Source organism: Anastrepha obliqua, chromosome 5 (genome assembly GCF_027943255.1).
Source record: "Anastrepha obliqua isolate idAnaObli1 chromosome 5, idAnaObli1_1.0, whole genome shotgun sequence".
Taxonomy (NCBI): domain Eukaryota; kingdom Metazoa; phylum Arthropoda; class Insecta; order Diptera; family Tephritidae; genus Anastrepha; species Anastrepha obliqua.
The window spans coordinates 71,101,788-71,114,161 of NC_072896.1; the positions used below are offsets into that span (position 1 = coordinate 71,101,788).

Consider the following 12,374-nt stretch of genomic DNA (forward strand, 5'->3'; position numbering starts at 1 on the left):
TCATATCAAAACGACGCTTTAATGATACTTGGGGAGTGTCAGACTGGTACTTCAATAATTGTATCTACTTACTCAACTCTTTTAATTAAGAGAGTAGGAATTCTTCTTCTTCTTAATTGGCGCGATAAACGCTTACGCGATTTTGGCCGAGTTAAACAAAGCGCGCCAGTCGTTTCTTTCTCGGGCGGAAGCTGGTAACACCACGTGAAACCAAGTTCGTCTCCACCTGATTCGCCGGCGACCACCAGCTGGTACCGCAATATATACTTTCAGCGCAGGAGCGTTTGTATCCATTCGGACGACATGACGCAACAACGGAGACGCTTGACCTTTATTCGCTGCGCTATGTCTATGTCGTCGTAAAGCTCATAAAGCTCATCGTGCCACCGCCAACGATACTCACCGTCGCTAACGTACAAAGTTCCAAAAGTCTTCTGCAGAATCCTACTCTCAAACATTCCAAGGGACGCTTCATCGTCATTGGCGAAGTTAGGAGTGATTCTTCACATCAACCTATTGAAAAACGGTTTTATGGATATAAAATGAGATTTTGGGGGTGTATTGGAAATTTCTCCTATACCATTTTGTTTAGTTTTTCTATGGCCATAAGTTGCGCTAGGTCTCCATAAAAGTATATTTAATTTTTTTTTTGTCACACAGTGTTATTTCTTTATTATTTCTTATGGTTCCAAGGAGGAACAGAGGGCCAGAAAAAAATTATTCCATTCACATCTGTTCTGCGGGAGCTTCTTAGCTTCATTTCAGGCTAAATTTATGCAGCGCGTTTCCAAATCCAACAATCCTCACGAAGAGTTCGATGGCCTTTCCCATCAACGGCTGCCTTGGGAATTACACTTAATAGCAGTTCTTGTTAAGCTCTTACATTGTCCACGAAGAACAACTCCATTTTCTTCTGCAAATCTCAAGGAGTATTAGGGTTTGCTGAGCTTTTCTCCACAGACCAACAATCGAAATTGTGTTTGGCCAGAAGATTTTCTGGATTTTGTGAAGGCATACATCAGTGAAAACTTGCAGTGCGTTTATATCGACCGCTGTTGCATTCCACGTGTCACAGGCATACAGTAGAGAAGATTTTGCATTAGAATTAAAAATCTACAGCTTTACTTTGCGAAATGTGTGATCACTTCCAGACTGGACGTAGAGCTGTGTTACGTTTCTAATACAGTTTTTAATGTCTCTGCTTGAGCCATCTGACTCGGAGAAGATACTAGCAGGTAGCAAAACAGGTTGCACTTCCTCCAGATGGGTAAGATCGATTAGAAGCCGATGTGTATTTTGAGTGTTAGTACAAATCATCTTATCTTTGAAGATATTGAAAACCATGCATGCTTTAGCGGCGGTTGATTATATCCTTTTTTTTTTGATTTTTTTAATTAACAAAATTACAAGCCTTCATTGTTTTTAAAATAATATATAATTATTGCATCATTTGGATCGGGACTCAGACGTTCAACACTCGGGCCAACGCCTTGGCGGTCTTCCTGGAAGTCGTGCCGCATTAAGTTGACCTTTCATCACAAGCTTTGCCAACCGAGTGTCGCCTATTGTCTTTACTTGTTTGTTCCACTATTTGCCTCTCTTACGACTCCATTTTACCATGTCAATGATTTCGCATACCTCTCGTATCTCGCTGTTCGCATTTCGATGATGGATATTATTCGCTCTGTCGTAGTTGTACCCGTTCGGGGCTAGCATTGATTTTGTACATCACCTAATATATGATATTTTTTGACTGTGCCTTTTTGGTGGTCAGGTAATTAAATTCCACGACCTGCTCGATGCTTTTGCCATATACGGCTAGCTTGTATCTTAACCGGGCCTTTAAAATTGTTAGCAATTTAGTTTTTGATGCTGATTTGAATTTTTCCAAAACGTAGCCGAATGCGCTGGCGCATGACTACCATTTGGAAGACGTTCGAATCTCCGTGAAACATCAAAATTAATAAAATGGGGTTTTCTAATGGTGGTCGCCCTTCGGCAGGCAATGGCAAACCTCCGAGTGTATTTCTGCCATGAAAAAGCTCCTCATAAAAATATCTGCCGTTCGGAATTGGCTTGAAACTGTAGGTCCCTCCATTTGTAGAACAACATCAACACACACGCCACAAATAGGAGGAGGACCTCGCCCAAACATTTTTCGAACGTATATAGTAAACTTTCAAGACCATCTTCTAAATTCGCCATGAGCACTGCATCGTCCGCATAGCATAATATTTTTACCTCAGAGTTAGAGATTTGAAGTCCTTGGATTCCATCATTTATATCATTTATGATTTCATCCTTTATGGTGTTGAAGAGGATTGGGCTTAAGCTAAGGCAAAGCTATCGCATTGTCGTATATCTGTTGCAACTATCCGAAATGTGAAAATCGACATTGTCGCTGACAAAAATGCGATCTAAATTTCTATTCAGTTTGTTTAATAAGAATTAATTTGCACCGAATTAGGACCTAACATATTATGAACGACGAAGAAATAGATCTTAGAACTTCATTGGCAAAAGATCCAGTTTAAATAAATTTTTTGAACACATAATATTCGGGAAATTAAAATCACCAAACACATAAGTGATTATTCACTATTTTCTGTATGACTTGAGGATACATATTTTAAAACTTGTGTAATAAAATAGCTCCAAATAATTTTATTTCATTCCAGTCCTCCTCCACATTTCAGTTGTTCATATTGAGCAAAAGAGCCAACAAGCTGTAGGTGTTTCCCATAGTCTAAAGAACAAAACAAACATAAAAGTGTCAGGCTGCAATGTATCGGAAAATCTAAAAAACTAGAAACCTTCTTAAAGACATCTAAGTTGATGTCGAATAAGTTTGCAGCGCGGACGCGCACCGGACGCTGCAGCATTTCCATGTAGATGACCAAATATTTGCGCATCCCTGGAGAGCACTGAAACCATGCGCTGCTGTACATAGCATTATTCAACTCGCTGGAATATTTCATGAGCTCACTGCCGTAAAAGCAAGGTATGAAAATTTGTAAACCCATAATCAGCAACACCTGAATGAACGCTACAAATGGTGATGGATTCTCCGAAATTCGTAACTTTGAGAGGAATTAAAAAAAATATTTTTAAATGGAATGAAATAAATTGTTCAAGGAATATTTCTATAAAAAACAAGATGATATTTACCTTCTGCAAACGATAGGCGCTAAAGCAAAGTACAAAGGCTGAACAAAACATTTGAATGAAAAATGGAAATGAGACGAACTGCTCGCACTTTTGCGTTAGCCTAAAGGAAAAAGTTATAAATTTAAAATGAAGTTTGACAACACATCAATTCAAACATCTCCTCCACTCACTGCTTTGTGCGCGCATCCAATCGCGTAACTTCACAAAAATCAATGCGAAACTTCTCCTCACTAAAACCCTTCATCGAGGCGTCTCCTTCCAGCTCTCCCATTCGCTCTAAACGTCCGCAAATCAGTTTAAAATATAATGATAATTGAAGTAGCATATAAGAATTTATCATATCGAAGGAAGAATTCGTTGAACAGCTGATCACTGATGCCAGCAGCTCGTAGAAATAAGCATACCAGTAGTTGGGCTTAGTGCACCAATTAAAAGGTGGGGCATATGGAAACGGTAGCTCACACTGCGGACTGAAGAGTACGCTCACGAAGGCTAAGGTCAAGCCAAATATACACATTGAGATGTAGATAAATGCTAGCCAACTAAAAAATCTCTGCACACGTGACCATTCCCGGCGTTCCTCTGCGTTATGAGATTGAAATAGTGGATCTTCCGTGAATTCTGCAAAGAATCCTATCAACAACTTGGTGTTGCACCAGTTATTCACTAGTTTTGCCAGTAGTCCCAACTGGGTGAGTGCCATGTACATGGAGTTGGCGAAATCATCCAAGTTTGATGCTTGTGCGGCATCTGTGAACATCATAATAACGAAGGGAACTATGAATATGAAGTGCAGCAGATAGGAGTAGAGAATGTAAGGTATTTTCGCGGCTCCCTCGTAACGCCAGAGTCCCATAAGTTTCGCCACTTTTATAGTACGCCGTATGCCAAATAAATTGTCGAACTCTTGAAGGTCCATGACAGCGAAGTGCTAACTAACTTTACCTAACTAACTGATTTAGAGAACTGCGAGCTCTTTCAGCAATCTCGTTCCTTTTATATATATAATACATAAATTGTTGTTCGAATATTACGTGACTTAGTTAACTGAATATAAATATATAATGCATACTTTTCCTGGAAGTAATTATCACCAGGCAATATGAAATTACGTCAGCTTATAGTGAAATAAATTCTTCTCTCTTAATATGGCCGAACTTTTAAAAACTTTATGTTGCTGTTAGAAAGAAAAATTTAATTTCCACGCTCAGTAATTACTTATAATCAATTATAAACTTTTACTTAGCCTTATCTCCACATACAGTATATATCCAGCGAAATATGAGCGACCGAAAAATGTTACAAACTCTGACTTCAACTAGCGATAAAACTAAGCTATTAGCTCTATGATGCATGTAGTTCGAATCTCCAAGAAGTGGCGACATCTTACATCACGACGGCGCGTTGATCTGGGCTTTTGATGGCAAAACGTATGCCAACTCTGCCGCAGTTGTGATATGACCCAATGCAATTTTTTTCTTCATCAAGTTGTAGTCACATATCAACGGAATTCATTATAAAGTTGTAACCACGGTACCGGAAGGAAAATTCGGAAGATTACCAAGAAAGCTTCCCATCGTGGAAGCAACACTGGAATCACAGAGCAGAGTTAGAACGAGGCTATTGTGTAGGCCGATAATAAAATTTTGTTCTTAGCTTAATTTGCTTTAGAGTTATTGACCAATTCTCGAAACTATGTTAACTTGTCAAAGGTTAGGTGAGGTAAGTCTGGTTGGCTATAAGCCACGCATAGACCTTTTGGTCCTTAGCGATACCAGATGGAAATCGACCTCTATGAATACCAGAAGTAGACATCATGTAGGATGTCAGCGCTTTTGGCGAATGTAAGCAGAGCTGGGAGATCCGCTTTTGAGACGTCCTCCAGACTCTCAAGCAATGGGGCTCTCAGCCATTTTAAACGCGTTTTTAATAATGCCGACAGACGCACAGAAGGCGTTCTAAAGTTTCCTCAACATCCTCTCTGCATTTCCTGCATTTGTCCGTGTTAGTAATGCCTATCTTGACCGCATGTGCCTCCAATAGATTATGACCTCTTAGCATACCTATGATAGTTCTGCAGTCCTTTCGCGAGAGCGTAAGTACGAATTGAGTCAGTGTTTTGTCGTTAGTTCTACTCATAACTTTTGCTGTTTTGCATGTGGTCAAATTAGTCCACCTAGCTTTCACTAGTTTTTCTATGTAGTCGTCCATTTCGTTGTATATATATAGTATTTAGAGGTTTTGGTATGTCGTTCTCTTGTTCAAAAGGCACTTTTTGCTATCTCACCTACTATTGCGTTCCCCAGAATGCCTTTGTGATCAGGTACCCAATAGATATGCAGCCTTCTGTTTGCGACTAGCCTTTCTATGGCCTCCCTGCTCCGTTGAACATTTTTGGGCTTAATACAGTATGAGCTTATTGCTCTTATTGCTGCTTGCTGTACACGTATATATTAATTGTGGAGTTCTTTCTTGTTCTAGTGTAGCCTAGCTCTGCGGCTTACCCCACAGCAAAAACTTCCGCTTGGAAATTATTGCTGTGGTCTGGCAGCTTGGTAGGCTGCCTTATCCTTAGTTTTGAGCAGTAAATGCCCGCTCCCACTCCGTATAAAGTTTTAGAGCCTTTTGTATAGATGTGAAAAGTTATATGGCAAACTTCTATGCTTTTGTGCCATCCCTCCTCTTCAATTGTAGTACGAAACCTTCTTTAACAATTAAAGTGCGGAGTCATGTAGTCTGTGCAACTTGAGCTCTACTTTCCTACTGAGCTGTGTCCGAAGGTTCTACAGGTGAATACCCCTGTTAGAAAGTACCATGCCCGTTTTTTCGGCGTTTATCCCTAGCCCTGTAGGTAGTAGTAATAGTTTTGTTGCGCCACCGTCAAATTTCTTGAGCAGTTCATTTGCTACAAGTAACCATAATAGCGGCGATAGTACCTCACCTTGCGGAGTGCCTCTGCATGCATATTTGGTGACGCTCGTATTGTTACATTAAATTGTCACAAGTTTGATCTGAAAATATCGATATTAACCATGATGCGAAGAATAATGAGATGGCGCCTATCGTGGTCCCGTTACTTTGCGCTCAGCGAATTTGACAACTAGTTACGTGATTTGAGCTCCAGTATGGCCAGATTACCATTTTCGTAACTTGATTTAGCATTCTTTTTTTTGTTATTTTTATTATTTTTTGTCTCGGAGTTTTATTTCTTTCTTCATGACATTTTTCTAGCTGTTCTAATTAAAATGTCATGTTTATAATTTTGTAAAATAAACATTTTTTAATAATTATTTAAATAATTCACTCAGTTTTATTTAGCTTTACTTTTTTTTAACATCTGGTGGCATTTCCCGCGAGTGCAGGTGTTGTTGGTGTTCTTCTGCCTTCGGCAGTCAAATCTCTCTCTCGATACTGCAGTGTTGCCTAGCTTTGGATATAAAAACGCACTAAAATGCCCATTCGAAGAAAAAAACCCAACAAAGTTTTATTGAATCACTTAAAGAACTTTGTATGCGTGACAAATTGTCTTTAAAATGTGCGTTTTCTTAAATAAATGTGTTATGCTTATGTATAATTTAATTTATGAGTTTTTTTTTTAAGCGAGACTCTTTTGTTAAGGGAACGACTTTTTTGCTATATTTGAAGTTATGTAACTATAATAGATAAGGTACTCTTTTTGTAAAAATGTCAGTATGGTTTCTTTAGTATTTTCTGGTATTTTGTTGCTTATTTTTAGTATGAATACACCTCTTGATGCTCTATGTCTCACTAAGGATTGATGACCGGAAGAAACGATTACACCTCCCTATGGTTTAATTCGCATTCAATAAAATGTTTTAAATGTGTAAAAAGGTTTTCAATCTTAAGAAGAGTTGAGAGAGGGGTATTTAATATTTTTGCATGACCTTAAATGGAGCCAAAAATTAAATTTGCACTTTGAAATTATCAAATTTTATAAGAGTAAAAAAATTTTCATTAGCACTAAAATCTTCTCAGAGTGGCCTTTTTTAAACTTCTTTTGTATAACAACCCCGTTTTTTTTTTTAACCTAAATTTTCGGTAGCTTTAAATTAAAAAAAAAAAGAAACAAACACGAAACTTCAAAATTTTCGCATTTTCGGTATAAAAAAGCACTAAATTTATTGCGAAGAACAAATGGTTGGCAATACTGCACAACTCAGCAAACGTGACGTCGCGTACGCTCTGATGGGCGCAAACTTCTTTCTATCATTCTTGGATATTAACCAAATACTGTTAGGAATTTCATAAAAACTGCTTATAAACCACAGAACGTTGAAGAGCTCTCTCTCCACCTGTATCGTATTCTGTGCTTGGTTTCAAAAATCGCAGAACTTATTTTTCAACCAGAGTCATCGACTGGCATTCGACGCATTCGGTTGTGTCTATCGCTTTCAGTTTGACTGCAGTACGAGTTCGTTGTGTTTTTGCATCCCACCTTATTCTCTTTTGTGTTTTGTTTTTGCTTTTCGCGTGTAAAAAAAAAAAAACAATTGTTAACGGCTGCGGTAAGAAAAACAATAATTATGTTTCCCGCACTCGGGAACAACAGGTTTGCTGCCCTAGCAGCAAGTCCCCACCGTAAACAATTACAAAGGACTTGTTTCCAACACTACCTCGTATAAAAAAAGAAAATCCGAAATATTTAATTGCAAGTACAATCTACTCTTCCAAGCCACTTAATACCTTTTCTTGTTTTTTGGTTCATAAAGCGCTGACGCATATCAGCGCTGATATTCTCAATATCTCTGAATTAAGAGACGGAAATTTATTATTATTTGTAAAAAATTCGAACATCGCTAACAAATTTATTCAACAAAAAACCTTGCCGGTATCTGCGCCGTAAAATTCGAGTTACACAAGAACCTCAACTCATCCAAAGGCACAATTTATGCTCCCTGTTTAAATTATGTTAAAGAAGACGAAATAGTGGAGAACTTGAAAGAACAGGGTGTTACATCAGCATACAAGTTCCCTAAAATGTTGAAGGTAAGCCAACTCCTTTAGTGGTAGTCTTACTCACTTTCGATCGCTATCACTTACCTGAGAAAATCGAAGTATCGTGGTATACAGCAAAGGGGAAACAATGCTATCCCAACCCAATGCGTTGTAAGAGTTGTCAAAAACTCAGTCACACGCTCAAAAGATGTGATAAAACCCCAATGTGTCACCTGAAGAAATCATTACAATAAACAGACATAAATTCAAATGCATTTAGCATCAATAACACCCGACTTCAAATATATCCACAAACAATACAATAAAAAAACAGATAATTCAATAACAAACAACAATGCAATCACTAACAGCACGCCTGAATCAAACGCCACCAACATAGCAGCACCGAGCTCAACCTGTAGTCAAACGGCAACCAGAATGTTAGTTGAAGACTTCATCTCCCAAATATATTATCCTGCTCATAACACAAACCATTCCCACTCCAACCTCCCCACCAACATTTCCCAATCTTCTCTTACTTTAAACCCTTCTTAGCCCAATATTCATACCAACTCCTCTCAATTCTCTCCCACTTCAAACTCTTCCCAACCCAACCATTTTTCTTTTACTACTACACCCTCTCTCCCAACAACTAACTCTTCCGATACACAGTAAAACATGAAGATATTACAATGGAATATCAACGGTCTCATTAATAATTTTCCTGATCTTAGTATACTAATAAACGAGTTTTCTCCTGAAATTATTTGCCTACAAAAACGCATATTCCACATAATAAATCTGCTTACTCACCACTAAAATATGTTAGTTACTATTAAATACAATAGTCCAAACAACAACACTTGTAGAGTGTTAGCTTTGTTCGTCGAGAGAGGACTTTACTGCTCAGTTGCCTACGAAGTCCAAAGTAGCACTTGTTGGCGAGAGAGATTGTAGGAATTGACACTTTGAATAAATAACTTTCTATATTTTGAAATATATTTATTTATTGGCAGCTGATAAGTAGAATCTGTAGCTGTCTATTTGGTAGAGCAAGCGCAGCCCCTACGGGTTTTACGCGACTGCAGTTAGGAGCAGCAGTCGTTGTTACTGATTCCGGTCACTAGTCTGTTCAATCACTCGCAGTTCTTTAAACGCAAACCACAGTCGTTGCGAAACGCGAGATCTCCTTCGAAAACAAAAATAATTTTTTTAACTTTCAATTGTTTTTTCTCCATTCCCATGCAAACGACAGAAAAATTTTATCTGACGAGTCTGTTTCACACAATAAGTGCCTATGTCCATTTGTGCAGAACTGCCTTTTGATTCACAAAATTAGTACACCAGGTTTTTAGCACTTATAAAGATCCAAAAAATATATTCGATTAGGAATATACAAAACATATTAATCATAATCGAGAAATAAATGAGAGAACATATTAATGATTCAGAGGGAAGCATACTCGATGACTAGGCTGCCAGTAACAGGTTATGTGCAGTTAATTATACAACGAATCCATTCCGTTTATTGGCAATGAATGAGCATTTGATACGAATATTCATAACGGATAGTTAGTGATATGCAAACACTTGTGTTCACAATAATAGAGGCGCGACGTATTGCAAAGAGTTTACTGTTTATATTTATTATAAAAGTATAGTTCATACGACAACAAAAACCATATAAATTAAAATTTCTAGCTGTGTACAAAAATAAAAAAGATCCAAAAATATTCCAAAATATCCAAAAATATTCATCAAAATTACAAACTTTTTAATCATAAAAAAATTTTATAGAAATTTTATATTATATAGAAAAGTGCGGGTTTAAAGTGGCTCAGGAACTGCGTTGATTTTTGACGATTTGGTTTGCTCCATATAAAAAAGATTTCGAGTATTCGTTATATGGAAGAAAATGCATATTAGCATTAAATTAAAGAAATCAAAATCAATTAGCAAAAATTAAAAAACTCAACGCGAATTTTTAGCTACCAAAATTTAATAGTCTACGAAACTGCAAGTCCAGAACTGAATAAAATGTTTGAAATTTTCATGAAAATTTGTTAAATTTTCTACCAAGTTTGAAACTTTTAATTATGACATGTAGGTATGGTTTTGTTGTGATATACATACCAAATAATACTACTTACTTACTTAGTTGGCTACTACAACCAATGGTCGTTCTTGCCCGCTACCAAAATGTTGCGCCAATCTGCTCTGCATTGCGCGCGTGGACGCCTGCTAGAAACACCAATGGCGGTTAGGTCGTCGTCGACTTGGTCTTTTCAACGTAGATGAGAACGTCCGTTTTGCGAGTTTCAGCAGTACATTTCGAAAATAGCACCTTCCTTGATGGAGCGTTATTGGCCATTCGCTTCACTTCGTCGATGTCGGCGTACAGCTCGTCCAGCTTGTGGTTTCATCTTATTCGATATGTATCAGTCACGCAAATCCGACCATAGATCTTGCGAAGAATTTTCTCTCGAAAGCTCCTAATAACCGTCAATCGGTGTTCGTCAATGTCCACGACTCAGCGCCATACAGTAAGACCGAGAGGATTAGTGGGTCTTTTTCTGGATTTGGAGTAATGTGAAAATGTGGTCGATGGATGATTTACCTAGCCAGAAACCCACGGTAGTTGGTGCAGTTGGGGTCACCTTTCTTGTCGAATGGACAGAGAACGCTGATATGCCAGTCACTGGGCATGCTTTCATCCGACCATATTTTGCTCATAAGTATTTGCATGCCGTTCTTTAACTCATCACCTACGGGCTTGAAGAGCTCTGCCGGCAGGCCATCCGCACCCACATCTTTCTTGTTCTTAAGCCGGGTAATAGCTCTCAAGACCTTGTCATAGTCGGACAGTGGAACGTCGTCACTGTCACTAGAAACTGCACTACTCGAGTCAACTTCTCTATTGGTGGGCATGTTGGCGTCATCGCCATTTTGTAGTTTTGAGAAGTGACTTCTCCATATCTTCAGCATGATCTGTACGTCCGTTACTGTTGGATGATGGTTCCCTGTATAGAAGTTCACGTGAGTGGGAAAGTATATGATCGTCATTCACTTGCGAATGACCGGAACGATTCTTCTGCAAGTATACTCTGGGTAGCTTTCGAACATCTGTTTGAGAGTGAGCTAACGTGAGAAGGCGAAACAACCCAGGTTATCTGGGTCCCAAACTCCCGAGTCGGGTTGTACGTTTGGCATAAAACCCACCTCATAAAAAATTTTTCTGTGAAGAAAACTACCAAGCCTCGGATATATTATGCATAGGTGTTTATAAAAAAACTAATTAAATAAAATATAAAAAAATAGTTAAAATTCTGCAATTTGTCGCGCTGCTATTATTGTGAACAGAGGTGTTTGCCCATGGAATGTACTATGCATAATTGTGATGTGAAGTATTCGAATTTAAATTCATAAATGCATGCTTACATACTGGACAAGTAGAAAGCGTGTAGGAAAATCAATTAAAATTTTTGGAAAATACAAAACAATCAAACCAAATCAGCCTGATGGTCAAGGAAGAAACATACTGGCGAGTGGGGGCGGAAAATTCTATTCACCAGAATGAACAAAAAAATCGACAGCAAACAAAGAAGAGATCAATGCACGTAAATTTCATTTTGATCGATGATGATTAAGTAGCAGCATTTGTGGTGCAATCATGTTGATGATGACGCATGGACGTGCTGGGCGCTTGAAAGTATGCATCGCTTTGAGTTTGTGTGTGCAATTGTATGTATGTGTGTGTGTGTGTGCATGCCTGCGAAGAGGGCACGAAAGCAGAGGGAACTAAATAGCAGTGCCATTTATGGCATAAGTCAATAGCAAACCACACAATTATAAATCGAATTAAATGGCATTGAGTGTGTGAATGTGAATGTATGCGCTAACCGCTTAATCGCTTCCTAAGCAAGTCGAATAAAAGCAACCAAGAGAGAGAGACAGAACGATTTGATCATTTGCATGAAAAGGCACAAGTTCTACACAACGCCGACGACACCGACTCCAGCTGAAAACTGAAAGCAACAGCAGCAGCAGCAGCAAAACAAAAGCAAAATTATGACTATCCGCAGCGCTACGACTGCTTTGATGTGCATAAGTATGTACAGCTGATAGGCAATCAGGAGAGTAAAAGAGCTAAAGTGAAGTGGAATTGAATTGAGTTGCATTGCGAGTAGCATTCAGATTGATGGGCGGCTCATAACAAGCCTGTGATTGATATACACCAATGGATTTTCCAA

At 38.4% G+C, this 12,374-nt stretch overlaps 1 protein-coding gene across 1 annotated transcript; it reads right to left on the reverse strand.

The window, feature by feature from the left end:
• Positions 1-2,692: 2,692 nt before the first annotated feature.
• On the reverse strand, positions 2,693-11,052 carry LOC129248821 (odorant receptor 94b-like). Its single transcript, XM_054888434.1, has 6 exons — positions 10,758-11,052; positions 3,730-3,945; positions 3,339-3,660; positions 3,169-3,268; positions 2,814-3,080; positions 2,693-2,746 (listed from the first exon to the last, which is right to left on the reverse strand). Exons 1-6 carry the CDS (start codon positions 11,050-11,052, stop codon positions 2,693-2,695), a joined length of 1,254 nt encoding a protein of 417 aa, XP_054744409.1.
• Positions 11,053-12,374: the final 1,322 nt, after the last annotated feature.